The sequence below is a fragment of the Callorhinchus milii genome, unplaced genomic scaffold, assembly GCF_018977255.1.
Source record: "Callorhinchus milii isolate IMCB2004 unplaced genomic scaffold, IMCB_Cmil_1.0 Scaffold24, whole genome shotgun sequence".
Classification (NCBI taxonomy): Eukaryota; Metazoa; Chordata; class Chondrichthyes; order Chimaeriformes; family Callorhinchidae; genus Callorhinchus; species Callorhinchus milii.
This window is the reverse complement of record NW_024704765.1, coordinates 4,569,936-4,593,471: the sequence shown is the minus strand read 5'-3', so window position 1 is coordinate 4,593,471 and position 23,536 is coordinate 4,569,936. Positions and strand designations below refer to the sequence as shown.

Sequence of the window (23,536 nt, the reverse complement as noted above, 5' to 3'; positions counted from 1 at the left end):
TCTCACGTCAGTGGGTTTCAGGGGATCAAGCCCCGGGTCAGAGCTCTTGTGGAGTCCTGTAGCTCAGTGGTTAGGTCTCTCTTTGCAAGCGAGAGACCTGAGTTCAATTCCAGGCAGAGGGCGAAACCTTGGGCAAGTTTCCTTACTCCACACAGAGCCTAATAATAATCCCTCCAAAACAAAACAATAATAAATTGGTCATTTTCAATCTACAACTGTTTGTGGGACATTGCTGTGCGCAATTGGCTGCCGCGTTCGCCCACAAATATACAGTCAATTCACTTTATAGTGTGTTCTGTGAAGCGCCTTTGGGACGTCCTCCCGACGTGAAAAGCTCTATATCAAATGCAAGGATTATTATTATTTTGTGGATGAAGAGTTAAACCGAGGTCCTGTCTCCCCATCCCCACAAATGCACATCGAATGCAAGGATTATTATTATTACTGACAGCAATCAGAATAAAAGCACTCGTCAAGCTGTCTAAAAACAAGAACAACTCCTCCTTTCTGGACAGCGGCTGAGTTTCACGCTCTGCCCAGTACACATCCTGCTGAATCCCAGCTTGGACTGCGATACATTTCCAGCACTGTGCCCTCAACATCGAACACACTACCTGTGCCCCCAGTGTGGAGCAGTGTAACACAAGCACGAAACACACAAGGGCTGCGCTGTGACAGTCAAACCCTGCGAAACACTTTGAGATGTCCTTTTGACGTGAAAGGAGCTGTATCAAATGCACAGATTATAGTTTGATCATAACACTATACACGGATTAACATCTATTTCAGACCACTTTATCCGGGGCGGAATAACAGACAAATAGTCCTACCTTCAGCACGGATTGATCGCTGGCCTCTCCCCTGACCTGTTTTTGGGTTTGCTGTTATGTTATAAATGGCCATGCTTAATGCTCACTCCGCTTATATATGACAGTAATATTAGCCAGTGCATTGCCAAGGTAACCCTGCTACGTGTACAGTACTTACCCACCATGGAGGAAGATAAAATATAATAGCTGCTTGATAAAGTCATTCTTGAGTTACTGCCTTTATCATCGGTTGTTAATGATCAGACCCGCGCTCCATTGTGATCTCTCTATAACAATCGGGTGCTATAATGGACGATGGATTTGCTGACGTGTTCTGGGCTATTTTCTGCTCAGTTCATTGTCTGGGCTATGAAACGCAGATGTTGTGAAGGGGAAATTTCCGCCATTTCCAAACTGGATGCCCTTCGGGATCGGGGAGGAGAATGGCTAATGATCAGAGCAGAAAGTTTTGTTGCCATATTGGCGTGAGACTGTTTTTCGGTCGTGGTGTTTTTCGGTGTCAACGGGTTTTGTTGGTGGCGTATTTCAGTGCTTACGGCCATCTTTCCCAGCTCCCAACCCTCAGCTCTTGTGCACAGCCCCAGCCAAGCACTTTGGGATGTCCTCCTGACGTAAAAGGCACTGCCCGTATACGTAAACTGTACCATATTGTATTGTGTCAGCCTGGTTCAGTTGGCAGAACCCTCACCTCTGAGTGAGAAGGTTGTGGGTTCGAGTCCCACATCGGGACCTTGAACTCACATTCTAGGCTGACATTCTGGCGCAGTGCCGGAGCGGGAGGGGGGGTGGTGGGGGAGAATGCTGTAGTGTCGGAGGTGCCGTCTTTTGGATGAGATGTTAAGACAAAGTATCGTCTGGTTGTTCAGGTGGACGTTAAAGATCCTTTGGTACTATTTGGAAGAAAGAGAAGAGTTTCTCTCTCCCGGTCAACAATCCCCGAGATTGATTCAGTTGCTTACTCTGTGGCACGATGCTGTGTGTTTTCACCTACAGAGAACACAGTCACTGCATTTCACCGTAAATTCTTGTGAAACGCTATGAGGTGTGATAGGGCGCTGGTACCCAATATAACCCAACGCATTCTCTCTCCCCTCTCCCCGCACTCTGGCTTTCCACTGCTCACCGAGGCCAAGTGTCAGTGTTCACTGTTGCCGCTGAAAGATCCAGGAAGCAACAGTCACCGGAGACAGGAGGTGTTTCTCTCAGTGAGCCGTTTGTGCTGCCTGAGAGACTGCTCCAACTCTCGCTCTCCTTCTCTCTCTCTCTCTCTTTCTTTCTGGGGAATGGAATGAGAATGAACCTCTCCACCATCTACAGCCTTTTGCTATTCGTCCTAAAAGCCTCTGCCGATCAAGGTAAGCCGGGGTGAAGAGCGCTCAGCTTTCTTTTGGGATTTGTCTTACGAGTCAGTTTAAAAAGAAAAGTGTCCTCCTCTCCTCTCCTCGCTCCCCTCTCTCTCTCTCTAACTCTCTCTCTCACTCTTCTCTTTCCCTCTCTCCCTTGCCGTGTGCCACTTGACCGATCGCATTTCAGGAACGCGTAAATTTCCTCAGAGTGCTTCCTCCCGCTATTTCGTGTGACCGCCGCTCTCACAAAGGAAGCCCGATGCGATGCGTTTTACCTTTCGGTTTAATTTCCTTAGGGAAAACTGTTTGGCAGTCATAAGTTGGGTGCAGGGAATGGTCAGTATGCGTTGGGGGAAAGGAGGGAGGGAGGAAGGGAGGGAGGGAGCGAGGCAGAAGGAAGGGAGAGGGTTTTGTGGGGTTGATATAGGGAGAATCAGTTAAATTGCGAGATTAACAATGGAAATTTCTAAACAGTAAATGCGTAGATCTAGACTTGGTCACTGATGTCTGGAGGTTGTGGTCTGAGCCAGTGTCCGGAGGGCATTGGATCACATTGAAACGTGCCTAAGGTTTCTCCCCGCCCGGGTCCCCTCGCTTGCTACGCGAGCGCACTAACCACTACGCTATGGGACTCTCTGCAAAACAAGCACCGTGATGGTTACAGCCACCGCAGAAATGCAGCACTTTATTCATTTAATTTCACTGCGGGCGGGTCTGTCCTCTAACCAGCCCGTGCTTTACATAACATAAGAAATGCCAGATGGAAAAAAAGCCAGAGGTCCATCCAGTTCGCCTTCCTGCCGGTCGCCTGCACATCCTTGCATTTGATAGAGCGCCTTCGAGACATCTCAAAGCGCTTCACAGGATATACTGCAAAGTGAATTGACTGTTTATTTTGTGGGCGAATCGCGACAGCCAATTGCGCACAGCAGCGTCCCCACAGACAGTCGTGGGTTGAGTGACCAAGTTACCATAATCTTTTTTTGAAGGAATTATTGTCCTCTAACTGACGTTATCCTCCCTCTCCCCAAGGCCAGGCCCGCATTATCGGGGGCTACTCTGTGTCCCATCACTCTGTTAAATACCAGGTGTCGCTGCAGAGACGGGGGGGCTTCCATTACTGCGGGGGTTCCCTGATCCGACGGAGATGGGTTCTGACGGCCGCCCACTGCCGCATTAGGTTCGTCAAATTTTTTTTTCATTGAATTTTTTTGGGGGGGCTTAGAAATCTGGGGGGGAGTGTGGTTCTAAACATACTTCCTTGGGTGGGCGGTGTTGGGGGGTGGGGGGGGAGGAGAGAAACCCAGAACAAGGGGCATAATCTTTAAATTCGAGCTAGACCATTTAGGAGTGAAATCAGGAGGCAGTTTTTCACACACACAGTAGAAAATCTGGAACTCTCTCTCCCTCCCTAAAAGGCTGGGGATGCTGTGTCCATTCCCATTTTCAAGACTGAGGTGGATAGATGTTTGTTAGGTCAGGGGATCAAGGGATACGGGGCAAGGGGCGGGTCATTGGAGTTGAGCTGCAGATCAGCCATGATCTAGAACAAGCTGTATGGGCTGAATGGCCTCCTCCTGGTTACGTTCCTCTGCATGTGTATATGAGAGAGAGAGAGACAGACGGACTGTGTGTGTGTGTATATATATATGTGAGAGAGAGGACTTGGATGTCTTTCATACTAATTTGTACAAACTGAGTTGAGGTACAGATCAGCCGTGCTCTTATAGAATGGCGGAACAGGCTCAAGGGGCTGAATGGCCTACTCCTGTTATATTAAATAATCCTTGCATTAGATATAGCATCTTATTACATCTTCCAGACGTTTCAAAGCACTTCGTATCTACTGTAAAGTGAATTGACTGCATGTTTTGTGGGGAAACGCAGCAGCCAATTGCTCACGGCAGTGTCCCACAAACAGTTGTGGATTGACTGTTCCTATGTTCCTATAAACTGTGTGTGTGTTATTCCCTCTAACTCTCACCTCATCCTCTCACCCCCCCAACCACCCCATGTGTTACTACAGGGCTGCCCACATGCAGATTGTGGTGGGAGAGCACTCGCTGTTCAGACGGGAAGGCACGGAGCAGGTATTCTATCCCCTGAAGCTAATATCCCACCCGCAGTACAACCTCACAACCAAAAATGGCGATATCATGCTTATTAAGGTAAGTGGCTGTGTTCTAAGCTCTCTGGGACGCTACCCTCCGTGAGGGGCGCGACATAAACGTAACTTGTTCTCAGCACGACGATCGATTAACAGGGCCTTTACAGCCGTTTTTGCTGTACAATGCCTTTGCTCCTGCACACAGCAATTGTAATAATAATAATCCTTACATTTGATATAGCGCCTTATCACGTCTTCAAGACGTCTCAAAGTAGTCGTGTACGTGATTCAGTTTAGACTTTCAGAGACGATCGGAGTCTTTTTTGCGCTATTTCTTAACAGATTTCCTATTAAGAAATGTGTGCCCATCTAACCTTCCGAGGCACCAAACACGCTGAGGGAGGCATCGCTACCCAAGCAGCGTCCTTCTCTTATTAAGAAATCTATTAAGAAATAGCGCAATTTAGACCCCAATGGATATTTCACGTTATTGCAGCCGAAAGGTAATAGAACCAATCTGTGTTCCATTGAATGATGTACATTTTGTTGCTCATCCAAGATATACTTATTACAGTAACAATTATATTTTAGAGAACGAGAGAGAGAGAGAGAGAGAGAGAGAGGTTCCACCTATAGCATAGGTTCCATTAATTTTCATTCACCTGACATCCAGGTGAGTGACAGCACCTTCAGCTGAGATGTTAAACCGAGGTCGCCATCTGACTGTTCAGGCCCATGTTAAAAATCCCGATGGCGCTATTCAAAGAGATGGAGTTTCTCTCTTTCCCTCGGTGTCCTGGCCAACAATCCCCCTAAATAAAAATTAGTCGTTCGCTGCACGGCTGTTTGTGGGACGCTGCCGTGCGCAAACTGGCTGCCGCGTTTCGCCCACACTGTGCACAGTCACTCCACTTTACGGTGCATCCTGTGAAGCGCTTTGAGGCGACTCGACGGCGTGATAAGGCGCTGTGTCAAGTGCAAGGGTTATTATTATGATGATGATTATTCTAAAGCTACAAGATGTCTCCTGTCTCCTCCCCCAGCTGTCACGCATGGCCTACCTGAACTACTTTGTTGGGATCGTGGCCCTGCCTCGCAGAGCGGCGTTCCTGACCCCGGGAACGAGTTGCCGAGTGTCCGGCTGGGGATTGACCAACTCCAAGGGCGGGCGCTTGCCGGCCCAGCTCCGAGCGGTGAGGGTGCCCATCGTGGACACGTCCTGGTGTAATGGCAGCCAGTCCTACAGCGGGAAACTCACCCGCAACATGATCTGTGCCGGCTTCTGGTCCGGGGGCAAAGATGCTTGTCGGGTACCTGACTCATTACTGTACACTCACTCGCATGGGGGGCGATGGGGGCTAGGAGGGGGGTGGGGGGGGCGGTGGGTGCGGTAGGGCTGGGTGTGGGGGGGCGGTGGGGCTGGGTGGGGGCAAGGCTATAAACTGTTTTATAATCTGCAAATACATTGGTAAACCCAACAATCAAACCCCCCGCCGCCACCTTAATCTCCAGGTCAGGGTGAAACCTTAGGCAACTTTCCTTACTCCAAACTCACGCCTCTGTTTGCCTAGGAGTAAGGTAGGCCAGTTGTTAGTCAATTGGCAGGTCGCTTGTCCTGGGGTAATAATCCCTCCTGAAAAAAACAAAATGTAGTCACTCAATCCAGAGTGTGGGGGTAGAGATGCTGAAGGCCCAGCCCCCAGTGGTGGGGCGAAAATGTGGGCGACTTGGAGCAAGCCAGTGTCCGCCGAGCGGAGGGAGCGAACAGGCTGATATGGGGTTAGGAGTTCGCAGAAGTAGGAGAGAGCAAGACCATGGAGCGCTTTGAAGATGAGAAAGAGGGTTTTGTACTCTCTGAGGGATAGGGAGCCAGTGAAGCCGGGCAAGGATGGGGGTGATTGGTTTGCGGAGCCTGGTGCTGGAGAAGACACAAGTTGCAGAGTTCTGAATGATCTGCAGCTTGCGAGGGAAGAGTTGGGAAGTCGAGCGAGCAGGCAGTTGGCATAGTCAAGCCGGGAAGTGATGAAAGCGTGGATAAGGGTCTTAGCGGCCTGCGGTGAGAGGCAGTGGCAGAGGCGGGCAATATTGCGGAGGTGGGGGAAAGGCAGAATTGGTCATGGCACAAATGTCGAACAGGACACCAAGGCTCAGTGAGGTGTAGAGTGCAACCATGAACAGTGATACTGTCAGCTCCCGACATCCTCCCGATGTGAAAGGCGCTATACAAATGTAATCTTGTTGCAATCTTATTGTTGATACTGTCAGTGCCTGAGGTGAGGATCCAAAAAGGAGGGCCTCTGTCTTGCCAACATTGAATTGGAAGAAGTTGGCTCCCGTCCAGGACATTGACATCAGTGGTCCTGGAGTCGAGGGTGGAGGTGGTGAAATAGAGTTGGGTGTCATCCGTATACATGTGGAAATTGACCCCATGCATGAGGTGAGAGGGAGAGGCGGTGGAGAAGAATAGAGTGGTCGACGGTATCGAATGCAGCCGAGATGTCGAGAAGGACAAGGAGACAGAGAGAGTCCTGGTCACAGGTGGACAGAATGTCGTTTGTCACCTTGACCGGGTCTGTCTCTGTGCTGTGAGCAGGACAAAACAGATTGGAGGGGTTCATGGAGGGAATTTTGCGAGAGGAAAGAGCTGGGAAGCGATAACTCATTCCATGACCTTGGAAAGAAAAGGATGGTTTCAAATGGGACTCAAGACAAGAGACAAGGCAGCTGGTATTTGGCTCAGTCGCTAGTGGCTCTCACCTCTAGGTCACAAGATTGTGGGTTCCAAGACCACCCAGTCTAGGGTTGTCACTAGAAGCACAGTGTCCGGGCATGGAGGGGGAGGGTGAGGGAAAAAGCATTGCATTGTCAGAGAGACGCCATCCTTTGAATTGAGACGTTAAATCACAGCGTGGTTTTAAGTGGACATTAAAGATCTCCTGACTCTAACAAAAAAAGTGATGGGAGAATCCAGCCCACACTCCTTCAGATTAACCACTCGCTCACCTGAATGAACGTTCACCGTTCAAGCGCTCTGGGACTCTACCCTACGTGAGGGGCGCTCTACAAATGCAAGTTGTTGTCGTTGTTGTGTGGCTGTACAGTACGTGGCAGTTTGCTAGGTGCTATAACTACAGGGGAAGAAAAAAGTCAAGGCACGTGACATTAATTACTTTGAGGCATTTCAGATATTGAATCCCGCGAACTTATGAAGTAAGTAAATAACCTCGTTAGGGCTGTGACACAGGCACAGAAGGAAAGTGAGGAGAGCCAGCCCCCGCTCCCATTATTGAATCTCATTGTGAAAGGTAATAACATACATCTAATGTTGGATGACTACGTCTTTAAATGAACCTTTTAATGAGTATAGGAGCTCAGTGTATTTGATACCGTGCTTCGTAATGCTTTGTTTTGTTGAGTTTGGGTGTAGTTTACGTGTCAACATTTCATAACAGTAACCCACTTCCGACTAACCTGATCAGCCACATTGTGAATCACACGGAGCCACTGGTGACTGATAGCTTTCGCCAACACAGGAGAGCAAGAGGCGGTGGGGTTAGAGTTGCGAAGGGCAATTTCAGGGCAGGTACCTCTAGGTAAAGTTTTTCTATACCCAGAGGATAATCAGTAGCTGGAACGCGTTGCCATATTGACCTCTCTGCTCAACTGGCTCCAGCCTGTTCCAAGTCCCCTGCCCAGTCTGCCCCACTATCGGTGGTCAGGCAGCCTCTTTGCCCACCCTTTGGAACTCCATTCCACAGTCCCTTCAACCTCGCTCCCTCCGTTGCCTCCTTCAAGACACATCTCAAGACCCTCCTCTTCGACTGTGTTTTCAGTCACCCTCCACCCCTCCTGATCCCAACCCCCAGCCTTGGATCCAAATCCCTGATTGTCCAGCGCCTTGGGAGATCCTCTCGATGTGAAAGGCATTGTGTAAATGTAATTTGTTGTTATTGCTGCCAGGAAGGGTGGTTGATGCCAGGATATTGGACACTGGCAAGATTATAAGGCGGGGATTCCGGAAGGATGAGATCAAGTGGTCCTTCCTCATTCAAGCCAATGTAATTGTGTCTAGACTCTGTCAGCCTAGCCTGTGAGGTCAAATTCCTGATGTGCAGCTCCTGATAACTCGGCAAGTCAAAGCCCTAACAGATATTGTGTTCCTACCCGGACAAGCAGCGGGAAGCTTGTCAGCTTAGCTGGTTAGACTCCAGCAGTTACCACCCAACTTATACTCTTGGGTTCTTTGCAAACCTCAGTCCTACTTGCAAACCTAGCACTTTACAGAATTTGATGAGCAAGGTGTATCTCTCCAGTGGCGGGAGAGAGAATGCAGATGGGGAAATTTCTGTGTGTAGATGGCGTGCAGTGTGGAACTCTCATTCTGGTTTGGAGACTCATTTTTCACACAAAGAGTAGTGTAAATCTGGAACATTGGTTAGGTTAAGGTATCAAGGGATATGGGGCAAGGGTGGGTAATTGGAGTTGATGTACAGATCAGTCATGACCTTGTAGCGTGGCAGAACAGGCTCGAGGGGCTGAATGGCCTACTCCTATTCCTATGTTCTAATAATAATAATTCTTGCATTTGATACAGCGCCTTTCACATCTTCGAGACATCTCAAAGCACTTCACAGAATATACTGTAAAGTGAATTGACTGTATATTTTGTGGGTGAATCGCGGCAGCCAATTGCGCACAAACAGTCATGGATAGAAAGACCAAATTATTTATCATTATTGTATATTTTTTGAAGGGATTACTATCCCTGGAAAAGTAATCCGCCAATCGATGAACAACCAGGTTCCTGCTTATTGCTGGGTAAACAGAGGTGTGCGGAGCAAGGAAACTTGCCCAATGGTTCGCCCTGCCCGAGAATCGAACCACTGACCTACAGTTCCTCCTAGTAAAACACGGCGATGGGTTTCCGAGTGTATCTGACCAATTTTAAAAAAGGGGGGGGAAAGAAATGAGCATTATCGAATGCAAGAGATTTTATTGAATGGGACATTGTTCATTTAACAGGGTGATTCCGGAGGGCCGCTTATATGTCAAGGCCGGCTGTACGGCGTGGTATCCTGGGGCAATAACTGTGCAGAGATTCACTACCCAGGAGTGTACACTGCCGTGGCGAAATTCCGCAAGTGGATCGATTGGACCATCTTTCAATCTTAAAGCACCTCCTCACTCCTCATTCCCTCAACACAAGCCGGGCTCTTTTCCCGTACGTTCTATTAAAAGTCCGAGGTGGGATGGGGGGGAGGAAGGGGGGAAGGGGGGGGGAGAGGGACGAGGAAAGAAAGCCCCTCCACCTTCAACTGAGATTAGGTGTTGGAGAACCACCAAGGTTCACATTTTAGAATTCCTCCTCGAATCTCCCAGTGTCAGGTTGTGAAACTTTTCAAAACTTTTTCAAACCTTTTGTGCCGCCTTCATCAAGTGAGCCATACCTCTCGCTCACCCGCTCGCTCACCGTGGCTGAATGTGTGTTGGTTGTGAATAGATATTCGGATAGTTCCCTAACCAGCAGCTAAGTCTCTTTTCAATGCGTAGTGCAGTGCTCTCGGATTTCACAAAACAGGGAGGTGATAACTGGAGACATTTAATCTTCAGGAGGCTCTTTTGTTGAGCGTTACAGAAACAACTTCTTTCAGAAACGTTCACTTGGAAGTCGGGCCTAAGAGGCTAAGCTATTGCTGCTAATGAGGCCAATTGCTATCGACAGGGGCTGGAGTTTCAACTTCACTCTTAACATGGAAGCCGCTGATTAATGATAATAAGCCTCATATTTGACCACAGCGCCTTTCACATCGGGAGGACGTCTCAAAGTGCTTGGCAGGTTACAGTGACTGTTTATTTTGTCAGCAAACTTTCTTTAAAGAGAACCGCGCTGAACCGGCTTCCAAACTGAGACCAAAATGCTAAGGCAGTGGGCTTATACCTAAGGTGAGGGGGAATTTTAGTGGATGTGTGTGTGTGTGTTTTCATTTTAGAATGGTTCATCCAATTAAAGGAGCTTAACTTCCACAGCCGTTGTTGCTTGCTGATTGGTTTCTTTGATCCCGATTCTCTGGCCAGGGGGGTTGGGTGTGTAAGTGGGCGGGTTGGGTGTGTAAGCGGGCGGGTTGCGTGTGTAAGCGGGCGCGTTGGGTGTGTAAGCGGGCGGGTTGGGTGTGTAAGCGGGCGGGTTGGGTGTGTAAGCGGGCGGGTTGGGTGTGTAAGCGGGCGGGTTGGGTGTGTAAGCGGGCGGGTTGGGTGTGTAAGCGGGCGGGTTGGGTGTGTAAGCGGGCGGGTTGGGTGTGTAAGCGGGGCCATTATGGCACGTCAGGATCTGGCTCAGTTGGTAGCACTCCCACGTCTCGAGGCAGAAGCCTTTGGGTTCAAGAGGAGAGGAAAGAGGCAGAAAGTTAAGCCCCGAGCGACAAATATGTCACAAGAGTGGTTCTTTGGCTCATTTCATCTAACCCCCCCCCCCAACCCTCCCATCCTCCCATCACAGCACCGAGCTGAGCACCAGCCTCCTGACCTCCACCAGCCTCCTGGCTCCCCTGTTCCCCTGCATCATGTCAGCTCCCAGCTCACCCTGCACATCCTCCTATAGCAACAGAAATCCCCGGGGACACTCAGCAGGTCAGGCAGCACCTACGGAGAGAGGAGAGTGGGTTAACCTTTCAGGTCGATAACACTTCTTCAGACCTTTTCCCAGTGACTTCTGTTTTTATTGCGGATTTCCAGCATCTGCAGTGTTTTGCAATCTGCATATCATCCGGTCAGATCAATCCCTTCTGCTCTCATTTCTCGGTGCCTGTAATCCTGCCACCTCAATACATGACCTGGTTATTACAAGCAAAGCCCTTCTCCCTGTCTGGCAGCCTGTTTGCTAACTACAGTATCCTCCCTCACAGACACTCGATATCAAATGAACCGAACTTCCTCAATTCATTCCCGACAGTTGGCCACAGGGCCACTTGCCAGAAAAGCCAAACGAAATGAGACTTTAATCCTATTGTCCGCTTTTGAGAAAAGAATCGATTTGGGGGATTTAATTCGTCGTTCACTTCACAGCTGTTTGTGGAATGTGCGCAACGTGAAGCTATCAAGCGCTCCGGGTCAGTAGCCCACGTGACGGACGCTATCTAAATAAATAAATGTAAGTTGTTGTTGTTGTGCGCAACTTTTTGCCCACAAAACCCCCCTCCGCTTATCGAGTCAGAGCCTGTCTCAAAAGGCCCTTTACAGGAGGTCACTGTTAAGTGTAGTGACTGTTGTTTTGTTTTCTACGGTCGGGCCAACGTGATTGGTGTCACGGTCTCAGAACAGTTTGGAATAAAAAGTTTGCCCAAACGTTTGTTGGTGAAGATGATATCCCTCTAATTGGGGCTTTCAGGGCAAAGCTCTCACGGGAGCCGGGGTTAAAGATGTTCTCAAGGGAATCGCTTTGTTTTGCTGTAAATGTGGAACACCCAATGGCATTGTGTCACCAGAGACAGAACGGGTAAAAGCCATTAGCCCGCAGGCAGAGACAGCGCGATCACTGCTCGAGAAGCAACCAGCTTCTGTGCAATCTAAGCAACCTCAAGCACAGTTTTTTTTTCCAGCCGGGTGTCTGACACACGTGGAAACCCATCACCGCTGCTTAAGAGTCTCCAAACCAAACTGAGATTTCCACGCATCCCACCGTACGTACACGTGGAAATCCCAGAGATAGATTGTTGGAATGGAATGCGTTCTCTCGCTCTCTCTCTCTCTCTCTCCCCCTGGAGGGATGCCTCCTGCTTACCTAGTTCCGGAAAGTATTAGGCGCAGGTTGGCAAGAGTCAAGGCTTGGGGGGAGCCCAGAGTGAGCCTTGGGGTAACTGTTGGAGTCTATCCAGCTGAAACCACAAAGCTTGCCACTGAGTGTAATGTCTGGCCAGCTTTCCCGCTGCTTGTCCAGCTCAGACCACCCTACCTGTTAGGGCTTTGGTTTGCAGGGATTAACGGGAGCTGAATGGAAAGAATTCCAGTGACCAGTCTGTGCCTCCAAGTCCTGCTGACGAGCTCGGCTGAGCTGGACTGTCATCAGCTGTGCCCTGGAATACTACTGACCTGCCTCAGGAACCGAACTACCTCGAGAGAGTGAGAGAGAGAGAAAACGCCACAGACGTCGAACTCGAGTAACATTCTGTTGTCAAGCATGTCACCCTGGAACCAATTTAGCTCTGAGGAAGAACCCCACTTACCTTTCAAGTGCCCTGAGGCACTAACCTGCGTGAAGAACGCTATATACTTCAAGTTGTTGTTACCCCCACCCTCTTCCCCCCCTCCCCCAAGGAAAACCACCCATTTGACTCGAGCGGGTTTCACTAAAAACTCAGCTTCTGAAACTATGGGCTGTCACTGTATCTCGCGAGTGACGGGGGAGAAAGAGAGCGAGAGAGAAGGTGTGCCTGAGAGCCTGGTATGGAGGGAAGGGGCACGTTGTTTGGAGCAGTGAAAGTGGGCTCAAATGACAGTGTCGATGTCTCGCTTTGAAAACTGCCTGAAAAGGAATCTTCTCTTTCAGCGGCTCCCAAAGGAGACTGGTTTCACTCCTCTTTTTGATAGCGATGTGTATCTGCACATCAGCAAACTGAACACATCATTCCCCAACGCAAGCTCTCTCTCTCTCTCTCTCACACACAAACCATGTCAGCCCAGCAGGTACCAGCAGGCACTGCGCGTCAGAAACAATCTCGTCTTTTGGTCGTGTTTTATCATAATTTCAGTCCACCTCCTGTTATGTTCCCACACCAACCCCCTCACCTACCCCACACCCTTCCTGTGTAGCACCCACACCGTGCGCAAAGGCAAGAATCATCACCAGATAATTTCGAACTCCCAGTTCTAAGGCAAGAAGGTCCACCAGACCAGAAATCCATCAAAAACCCGGGAGTGTGGCTCTGTGAAATCAGAATGTCTGCACCAGTCTGCAAACTCACTGGCAAACTGTGCAGTTTTAGGTGCTTACATTTTAGCAGTTACTTCCCCTCCGCCACCCACGTGCACACTCTGACGTCTCCCTCTCTGCCTGCCCCCACCCCACCGGGGCCATATTTCCGTCCAACCTGCTCCTAACACTGGCCCAGCACTCTAGGAAGCTTCCCCGCACAGAGTGAAGGGCGCTATATAAATACAAGTTGTTCTTGTTGATGTGATATTACCAGGACTAAGCGATCAGTCAGATTGATATCTTATAGATTTCCCCCCCCACACCCCACCACCACCACCTCCGATTACGGTGCTGTAATGTGGGGTTGGGTGGTGGTGGGGGGGTTTCTGAATGCTCCGGGATGTTGCACTGCGCGAAGGATGCCATACAAATACTGTCACGGGTTGATGCTGTCGTACTGGATGTGAGTGACGGTTGTAGTTGTCGCTGTGGCCCAGCAGGGGGCGGTCTCGACACGTTCCCCACCTCGGTGACTTTTTCTGCCGATGGCAGCGAGTTACTGGGACAGAGTGGAGTCTCGTGCAGAGAGCTTTGAAGTTTCGTCACAGAAACATTGGCACTCACAGGTTGAGCATTTAGAACTCCTTCTCGCCTGAATAATATTAATAATAAAGCGTTTGTTATAGCGCCTCATCATGTGTATGCGGATGACACCCAACTACATCTTTCTGCCCCCACCCTCAACTCCAGGACCACTGCTGCCCTGACGGACTGTCTGTCGGACATCAAGTCCTGGATGAGGGCAAATTTCCTACAGTTGAATGTGAACAAGACTGAGGCCCTACTGATTGGCTCACGCCAGCGCCTCCGCACCTCAGGCTATGGCAGCATCAACCTCCATGGTTGCACACTACAACTCACCAGCCAGTCAGGAACCCAGGTGTCTTGTTCGACCCTCAACTGTCTTTTCTCCCCCACATCCAAGCCATGACCCGCTCTGCCTTCCCTCACCTCTGTAACATCGCCTGACTCCGCCACTACCTCACCCCTCAGGCCGCTGAAACTCTTGTTCATGCCTTCATCACCTCCAGGCTCAACTATGCAAACGCCCTACTTGTCGGCCTTTCCGACTCCTCCCTCCACAGCTGCAGATAATCCAGGACTCTGCAGCCCGTACCAGTCCTCTCCCGTACCAAACTCCGAGATCCCATCTCCCCCACTCTCGCCCGACTCCATTGACTCCCTGTCCTTCAGAGGATCCAGTTCAAGATCCTGGTCCTCAACTTCAAAGCCCTCCATGGCCTCGCCCCACCCTACCTCTGCAAACTCCTAACCCCCTACCAACCCGCCCGTTCCCTCCGCTCAGCCGGCTCCACATCCCCTGACCAACCCGCCCCACCATGGCGGGAGAGCTTTCAGCCACTCTGCCCCCAACCTCTGAAATTCCATGTCCCAATCACTCCGCCTCGCCCCCTTCTTAGCCTCCTTCAAGTCCCGCCTCAAAACCCCCCTCTTCGACCATACCATCGGTCACCCCCTTTCCCCTTCCCTCCCTTCTCCCTCCTTGACCCCAGTTCGGGTCTGAAATGCTGTACACTGTCCCGCGCCTTGGAACGTCCTCCCGATGTGAAAGGTGCTATAAAAGCGTAATCTTGTTGTTGTTGTCGAGACATCTGAAATTGCTTCACAGAATATACTGTAAAGTGAATTGACTGTATAATTTGTGGCCGAAACACACAGGAAAGTAATTATTCAAAGCGCATTCAGCAACCTGATGAAACGCAACAGACAGATATGTGAAGTTCAGGACGATTTTATGTGATGCTTTAGGGGTTCTGATAAATAATAATAGTCCTTGCGTTTGAAACAGCGCCTCAACACTTGGTTGAGACGTCTCAAAGCACTTTGCAGAATATACTGCAAAGTGTAGTGACTGTGCATTTTGTGGGTGAAGTACGGCAGCCAGTTGCACACAGCAGTGCCCCACAAACAGTCGTGGATTGAGTCACCGATTTTATTTGGGGGGATTTGATGGCCGAGACACCAGGATTCATATTGTCGATGATGATCTGTCTGTAGCCAGTGGTGGGCTTCTCCTGAAGAGGGCTCGTGGCATGAGGGCCGTAATTCATCGGAATTGATGAAGATTCATTTCATTAATTGAGGTTAATTAACTTGCTCCCTTCCCCTCCTCCCCCCTCTCCTCCCCCTTCCGAAGGGCGAGAGAGTCACACAGTCTAAGCAGACAGAAAATTTGCAAGTACACTGTATGATTGAGGAGTGGTTGACTCACACACTCGTGGGAGGTTTAAATCATTGTAATAGTAATCCTTACATTTGATACAGCGCCGTTCATATCCGGAGGGCATCTCAATACACTTCACAGGAGTTTTACTGTAACGTGCAGTGACTGTATGTTTTTAGGTGAACGCGGCAGTCAGTTTGCGCACAGCGAAGTCCCGTGTTAGCGAATGATCGATTTTTATCCTGGGAGGGATTGTCAGCCAGGACACCAGGAGAAAGAAACTACCTTCTCTTTTCAAACAGCCCTGTGGTGATCTTTAACGTCAGCTTGAACAAGCACAGACAGGACCTCAGTTTAACATCTCATCTTAAATATTTAAATATCTCAGCTTATATTTTGCCCACAAAAATGCACAGTCACTCCACTTTATAATATATGACTTGGACTTGGGTATAGAGAGCAAAATCTAAAATGCTCAAAACTTGACACCAAACTTGGAAACATAGTAAACAGTAGTAAATACTAAACAGTAAACAGTGAGGAGGACGGTAACAGGAGGATATAGGTGAAATGGGCAGACACATGGCAGATGAAGTTTAATGCAGAGAAATGTGCGGTGATGCACTTTGTGAGGAAGAATGAGGCGAGGTAATGTGCACTAAATGGTACAGTTTTAAAGGGGGTGCAGGAGCAGAGAGACCTGGGGGGGTTCACATGCACAGGTCTTTGAAGGTGGCAGGACAGGTGGATAAAACTGTTTGAAAAAAGTATACGGGATCCTTGGCTTTATAAATAGAGACCTAGAGAACAAAAGCAAGGAAGTTCTGCTAAACCTTTATAAGTCACTGGTTAGGCCGCAGCTGTGGAATGGTTTCCAATTCTGGGCATCACACTTTAGGTGTCGCCATCATGTTAGTCTCACAAGCCAGTTAGTCACACACGCATGAGTCAGTCCTCATGCGTGTGGGCCTAACTGAAGCCGGGATTGTATCTGTGTGGTGACTTGTGTGTATCTCTATCTATTTCTAGCTCTGCAATTCAGACAATACACTGAAACCAGAGGGGTTTGATGTCCTCTGTCACTTTGTTGCACATCAAACAATTTGCTTGTGTGTGGCTGATTTGTGTGGTTTGCTTTTTCTGTACGTCTTCGTACAGAAGTGTGTGTGTGTGTGCGTGATGGTGGGGCGCGGCTGTGGGAGAAATCTTTTATACCTCAATGACAATTCAGATGATACTTACACGATGCCTCTTACTCGGGGAGATCGTCCCAAAGCGCTTGACAATTCTACGAATAAAATCATTGCCAAAAATGAAAAAAAAAAGCAGCATTCGCAAAGTTCTATTACTCAGCAAACGGAAAACCAACCACGGGTTAAAAATGTCAAAATTATTCATTAAGTTATTCCGTCTTCTTAGCCTGATGCGTCTGGTGGCTTAACTTGCATAAGGCCTGGAGATATGAATTGAAATAGAATAATAATAATAATAATAATAATAATAATAATACGTGCATTTAATAAGGCGTCTTTCATGTCCGGAGGATGTCTCACATACTCTGTACTCCTCCTCCCTCCTCCTTCCCCGCACCCATCCGTTCTTTCTCTGCTATAATCGCAACAATTAAAGCACAGAAAGAGGCCATTTGGCCAATTGTGCCTCCGCCAGCTCTTGGCCTGTTTACACCCTCCCACCACGAAAGGCCCTGGAGAAGCTATGAATCCCGGTTGTCTCCGAAGGGGAAAGACAGCGAGAAATAGCCCCATCGCATCACAGAGTTTTAACGTGTTCCCAACCACGTTCCGGCCGCCTGTCATTCATTCCTTCAGCTCGTCGGCTGCAAGAGTGAATGTAAATCAAAGTGACAGCCCAACCCCCCCCCCCCCACAACACCCCTTCTCCCCCCTCCACCAAAGAAAATGACTCAGGCTCGGATGAGTCACGAGCTGCCAGCAATTGTGTTCGCGTGGGGGTTCTCTCAGTGACGTCACCCAACAATCCTGCCCCCCTCCCCACGCACACACACACACACACACACACAATCGCGCACAGATAAAAGTAATCATTAGCTGTCTGTGTGGATGTTAATATGTACAAATTGGCTGATGCATTTTGCCCATAAAATTCCCGGACAATAAAATCCCATGAAGCATTTTGGGACATCTTGCCTAATTTTATAAGGCGCTGTATCAAATGCAAGCATTATTATTAGGATTATTATGATTATTAATTCACCAAGATCGCGTATTCTAGTAAGATGTCCCAGAAAAAGAACTCACGCCTGATAGGCCTTAGTCTTGTCTTTCGGACGAAAGAAACTGAGTAATGAAGAAAGGACAAGGAGAGAGGAAAAACTAGCAATTAATCTGTTGAGTAAGCAAACAGAGTAATCTCTTGCTAGCTCAGCTGAGGGGGAAGAGAGGGGGAGCGGGTCATTACATTTGCAGTAATCTCAATGTTATTCTGGGACGGCCAGCAATAATCTGAGAAAATACATATGCTTTTCCGAGCTGCCTGCCCAAGCTGACGAGGTTTAAAATTGATGACCAGAAGCAAAATGTGTGCATCCAGCATTCTTCCTGACATCCTCACTGCTTCTTGTTAACAGCAGAACAGCTCGCAGGTGAATCCCATTTACACACTGATGACTGAGCATCTCTGAAGCTTTAAGCTTCTCCCTGGTCGCTGAATGTAATTCAAACCTCCCTTCCTCCCAAAATAATTCAGTGCTGGATTGAGGGGGTGTGAGCGCTGTATTGACGGAGGTGACATCCTTCAGGTCAGACGTTAAACCAAGGTCCTGTTTGTGTTGAAGAGGTACTGTTGGAAAAGAGAAGGGAGTTTCTTTCCCAGGGTACTAGCCAACAATCCCCACAGATCACTCCATTAGCCAAAGTTTGCAGGACTTTGCCGTGCGCAAATTGACTGCCAGTTTGCCTGCCAACAATAATGAACAGTCACAACAACAACAACAACAAGATTCCATTTATAAAGCGCCTTTCACGTCAGGAGGACGTCCCAAGACGCTGCACAGTTGGGTCAGGACCCGAGCAGGGGGAAATGGTCAGGGTGAGGGGAGTTGTTGCCTCAACAACAACAACTTGGATTTATATAGCGCCCTTCATGCTGGACGGCGTCTCAGAACGCTTCACAGTAACGGATCCCGGGACCGAGCCAGGGGGAGGGGGAGGGGGAAAGGTGACCAAAGGCGCGGTCGAAAAGAAAGGTCTTCAGCAGAGACCTGAACATAGGAAGGGAGGGAGTGAGGCGAAGGGAGTGAGGAAGGCAGTTTCAGAACCTCGGGGCATAGTGGCTGAAGGCACAGCCGCCGAGGATGGAGCGGAGGACTCGGGAGACAAGGAGGAAGCCAGACCCGGAGGAACGAAGGCAACGGGTGCTGTTTTGAGGAGAGAGGAGGTCAGAGCGGTCGGGGGGTGCAGAGGAGTGCACTACACTTTACAGTAAAATCCTGTGAAGTGCTTTGAGATGTTTTGATGTTCTAGGCACTGTATTGAAGATGAGTTAAAATATGTTTAAATTCATTCGGAGACGCTGAAACTCTGGAACTCTCTCCCTCAATCCCTCCTCCGCCTTGTTCCCTCCCTCCCCACCTTCAAATCCCATCTAAAGACCTTTTTGATCATGCTTACGGTCACCTCCCTTTCCCCTTGGCTCATTGTCAGTCTCCGCTGCTGTGAAGCGCTCCAGGACAGTACCCCATGTGAAGGGCACTATATAAATGCTTGTTGCTGTTGTCTGATGGTCAGGGATGGTTTGATTGATGGGCGAGATGGTGAGGTGACATATCTCTGTGATGGTGAGCGGGTGGTGATAAGGAAACATCGTCTTCGTACTGCGATCGTGTCTTCCGCTTTTTGCTCGGAGAACGTTCCGAGGTGTGGGTTGCTATATTTGTCTGGTGTGCTCGTGCCTTCGGTCACCTTCCCTCCTCCACCACCCCCCATCCCTTGCCCTCCACCCTCCACTCTTCTCTGATCCTAACCCCCAGCCTCGGGTGCAAACCTCTCGTTGTCTGGCACCTTGGGACATCCTCCTGACGTGAAATACAATTTGTCGTTGTTTGTTTTTGTTGTTTTCTGAAATACCCTTTTTATTTTTGTATAGATTATACAAGCTATTGATTTGGGGCGAGGAGGTGGGGGTAGGAAGGGGTCTGTGGTTTTCTGTTCATTCACCCTGATCCATTAACAATAAATGAAGGCAAGACCGGCTTGTTGTTTGATTGCGAAAGCTCACAGACCACATGTGATGGGGATAGTGAGGTCTCACAAGCTGAGGCCATGTGAAACGTTGTAAGTTACTCATCATGACATAGCTCCAGGCTTCCTCATTTGTTAAGAGAACAGCGGGTCAATGTCTCCAGCTGCCCATTAACAAGGTTTACCCACCGCCGGTCAAACAGCACAAAAAACCGAACCGACACAACAGGCAAAGTGAAGTCAGATTGACAGGAGCTGGGGAGTTGTGATAGACTGCGTTAAGCACTGGACCATCCAAAGCTGAGTGTGTCTGAGCTGTGCTCACCCATTGCAGAGGAATAGTAGCGTTCCTTCAGCCGTGGGTGAAGGGAGACCTGAGGTGGATCTTATAAGAGAGTTGGTCATATATAAGAGAGAGGGGTCTGTGATATTCACTGGTCTCTCATTAGGAGCTTCCTTTGACTGTGACGCACTCAACTGTACCTGTGACAATGTGAGTCACACAGTGCTGTGGGGGGGGGAGTGCTGTATTGTCGAAGGTGATGTTCTTGCCAATGTTAAACCAGCTCCTGCCTGTGCCTGTTCAGGTGGAGGTTTAAGATCTCACCTCTCTGTGGGCAGAGAGAAGGCACTTTCCCCCGGTTGCACCCAGTTAAACTCAGCCATCGACTGCTTTTTGTGAGGACATTGCTGTGCACAGACTGACTGCAGTGTTTCGCTTTACAAAACGCAATCACTACAATTTACAGCGAATCCTGTGAAACGCTTGGGATATATCCTTCTGATGTGAAAAGCGCTGTATCAAGCACAAGGATTATTCTTCATTGAGGAATCTAAAAGAGCAGCTCTTACCACTGAGAGCACAGTGGTGTGTGTGTGCATATGGTGTGTGGGTGCATGTGTGTGTGTGTGAACAATCTGGTGACTGGGAGGGTGAAAAAGAATTTGATGGAGAATGTGAGTGAGATGAAGAGCAGCAATCCCTGGCTTCCACTTTCAGCACTATTGTAATTACATTTTATGATTTATTTGAGCTGGCGTCTCGGAATTAGCATTCAGCATGGCAGCATCCAATAGCGTCTTGCTATTTCCCTGGGGGTAGGGGGGGGTGGGGGTAAGAGATGGGGTGGAATGACAGATTAAAAGCAAACCGTGCAGTGAGTCAAAAAGGACGAGACAGTGAGTCTCCAAAATACCAAATGACTGAGGGTGAAGCTGTTTTTGCCGAAATGGACATTGAAATATCCAAGAATTAATAGTTTTATTTATACTGTATTACATTTCAGTCTATAGAATTGGTCACTGTAGCAGACGACAGACAGCGGAGTTAAAACACTCCTTTTGTTTCTTAAACATGTCATTAAAACTCTCAGTAAATTTTATATATTTTTTTCAAATTTCTTCCAAGTGTGACAGTTATGCAGTTCAGAGTCAATGACAGACTTTGAGTCAAGTGACAACCATTCACATATTCAATATATATAATATATGAATAAATAATAACTCAAACATTGTCTTTTTGCAGAGAGGAAACTGACCTTTACATTAAGAGCGAGGGGTCCTGGCATCAAATGTTAATGTGAATCAGACAGTGACAGGGGGCACGCATTTAAAGCACCATTCCCCCCTCTTTCCCACCCACTGCGTTTAAAAGGAGAACTCTGTTCCCAGTCCCCATTGCATCTGAGCTCACAGTCCAGGCTGACACTCCAGTGCAGTCCTGGAGGGTGTGGGGGGTGATGGGGGGAGGAGGGAGGAAAGCATTGCATTGCCTGAGGTGCTGCCTTTGGAAAGAGGAGGAGGAGAGGTCCTGTTAGAAGGACACCCACTGGAAAAGAGAAGGGAGTTTCTCTTTCCGGGTGTCCAGACCGACAATCCTCCGGATAAATCACTCACTCACTTTACGACTATTTGTGGAATGTCGTTGTGCACAAATTGGCTGCTACGTTCACCTGCAAAATACGCAGTCACTACAGTTTACAGTAAAATCCTGTAAAGCGCTTTGAGATGTCTCGACGATGCAAGATATAACAAATGCAAGGAATATTAGTATTATTAATAGTTGATCATTCATTTTGTGGCGCTTTGCGGGATCCGTCTGTGTGCAAGAATAGCTGCTGCAGCTGTCTACGGACATACAGTCACAACACTTGGCATCGATCGGAGGGTCTGGATGTGGTAAGGCGGTGACGGTGGCAGGGGTTAGGGGAGGGTAAAAGGACACCACAATCTTCCTTAATATCTCTGAAGGTAACTGGTTCATAAGCAATAAAGTGATCATATCTTACCAAATACAGTACTGAGAAGGTACAGAAGAGAGGAAATAGATATATGGCTGTATTCTTGATGTACATCAATGGGAGGCTCCTTGCTACACACACATACACACAAACACACATACACACACACACACACACACAAGGTGTTTGTCCTCACACAAAGCTTGGCTGAGGCGATTGGCTGTCTGTATTCTGTCCTGATAGAAGCCTGGTGATGGTCACCTTGGTGTTTCTGGCCAGGGGGCTTAGGTGGGTCCCGATGCTGTACGAGTTGCTGGAGATGCTGGTCGCTTTGCAGATGTGGAGCTTGGAAGCACCGTCACCCCTCACCACAGATGTGGACCTTCCCTGCCCCTCTCCCACCCCCATCTCCTCTGCCGCCTCCTCCCCCACCACATCCTCAGGGATGGAGCTGAGGCGAGGGGTGCTCTTGCTACGATAGGGGCAATGTCTGTTGAGGAGCTTCCTGAGGGGAACCAGAGGGACAATGGCATCTCCCAGGAGCTGCTGTTGCCGATGCCTGTCATCATCCTGTCTCTTCAGCCTCTTGAACTCATTGAAAGCTGAGGTGGAGGTCTGGCCGAGGAGCGAGGCGATGGCCTTGGCTTTCTCGGGTCTGGACACCAGCGCAGCGTGACACCTGAGTACTACTGCCTTGTTCCTCACCTGGTGCCTGTAGACCCAGGCCAGTATCCGGGGGTGCCTGCTGTCAGCCCCACAGTAGGTTATCCTAGACAAAAGGTACATGTGGCCATTCTTCTTGGACCTCTCCTCCAATTGGGACATCCTGATGCCGTGAGGTCCTACGGTCAATCGCATCTTGTTGGAGGAGCCTCCACACTCGCTCCTCGCCCAGATCTTTCCGACCACCTCATCCGTGCAGCCGTCCCCCTTGGCGCTGAGCGTCACAGCGCTGCCCAGGTACCAGACCGTGTAGGTGGGGTCCTCCCTGGTCAGCTGTACCTTCTGCCGCTTGGTTCTGAACATGCCTCCGATGCGGTGGAAGGAACATTCCGGCAGGAGGTGAGGGCAGCCTCGCACCAAGGACGAGATGAGCGAACTGTACGTTAGCCCAGCCACCAGGCTCTTCCCTTCCCATTTGCTCTCTTTTTCCACCAACACAAATTTGCTCCTTCTCCAAGGCAACATTTTTTTTTACCTTTGCAGAAAAGGAAGGGGGGAATGTGGGGAAATAGAGAGAGGAGAGAGCGAGACAGAGGGAGGATGGATATGGTTCTGCTTTGCGTTTGATGTGATGCAGTGGTTTCTCCTGGATTACTCAGTCTAAGGGTAAGTACTGTACAGCTCTCTCTCTCTCTCACGCACACACGCACACTGCAAAGGACAGACAGAAATTAACTGCTTCCCCACCTAACTCACAAGCAGCCAATCTGCTCAGAATGACACCTACCGGTGGGGAAAAAAGCAGCGACTTAATTTTTGGTTCAATTGTAAGCGAGATAGAAAATAAGTGAGAGAGAGAGAGAGGCTTGAGCTGTGCGTTACTTGTCCATTACATTGAGATATAATATTGAGATATGAGAAATTCAGAAAAAATTTAGCCGCCACATGCATGAAACCCATCACCATGCTTAACGGTA

General features: G+C 49.0%; 2 protein-coding genes across 2 annotated transcripts; one reads left to right on the top strand and one right to left on the bottom strand.

Moving 5' to 3' along the window:
* Positions 1–2,124: 2,124 nt before the first annotated feature.
* On the top strand, positions 2,125–9,455 carry LOC103181456 (trypsin-3-like). The gene is made up of 5 exons (XM_042343790.1): positions 2,125–2,185; positions 3,209–3,356; positions 4,203–4,344; positions 5,327–5,593; positions 9,306–9,455. The coding sequence occupies exons 1-5, from the start codon at positions 2,125–2,127 to the stop codon at positions 9,453–9,455; spliced, it is 768 nt and encodes a 255-aa protein (XP_042199724.1).
* An 832-nt stretch (positions 9,456–10,287) lies between these two features.
* LOC103181455 (protein FAM43B) lies at positions 10,288–23,094 on the bottom strand. Its single transcript, XM_042343789.1, has 3 exons — positions 22,314–23,094; positions 21,796–21,910; positions 10,288–10,652 (listed from the first exon to the last, which is right to left on the bottom strand). The coding sequence occupies exons 1-3, from the start codon at positions 23,082–23,084 to the stop codon at positions 10,288–10,290; spliced, it is 1,251 nt and encodes a 416-aa protein (XP_042199723.1). The 5' UTR covers positions 23,085–23,094.
* Between the last annotated feature and the right edge of the window lie 442 nt (positions 23,095–23,536).

Excerpts from the sequence above, each read along its gene's own strand:
- LOC103181456 (XM_042343790.1), top strand. The coding sequence starts at position 2,125 with ATGAACCTCTCCACCATCTACAGCCTTTTGCTATTCGTCCTAAAAGCC. Across the intron at positions 2,186-3,208 it reads AAAAGCCTCTGCCGATCAAG|GCCAGGCCCGCATTATCGGG; the intron begins GTAAGCCGGGGT and ends CCTCTCCCCAAG. Across the intron at positions 5,594-9,305 it reads GGGGCAAAGATGCTTGTCGG|GGTGATTCCGGAGGGCCGCT; the intron begins GTACCTGACTCA and ends TTCATTTAACAG.
- LOC103181455 (XM_042343789.1), bottom strand. The coding sequence starts at position 23,084 with ATGTTGCCTTGGAGAAGGAGCAAATTTGTGTTGGTGGAAAAAGAGAGC. Across the intron at positions 21,911-22,313 it reads ATGTGGTGGGGGAGGAGGCG|TTACCTTCAGAGATATTAAG; the intron begins GCAGAGGAGATG and ends CTTATGAACCAG. Across the intron at positions 10,653-21,795 it reads CGATGCCAAGTGTTGTGACT|GCTTCTGCCTCGAGACGTGG; the intron begins GTATGTCCGTAG and ends TTGAACCCAAAG.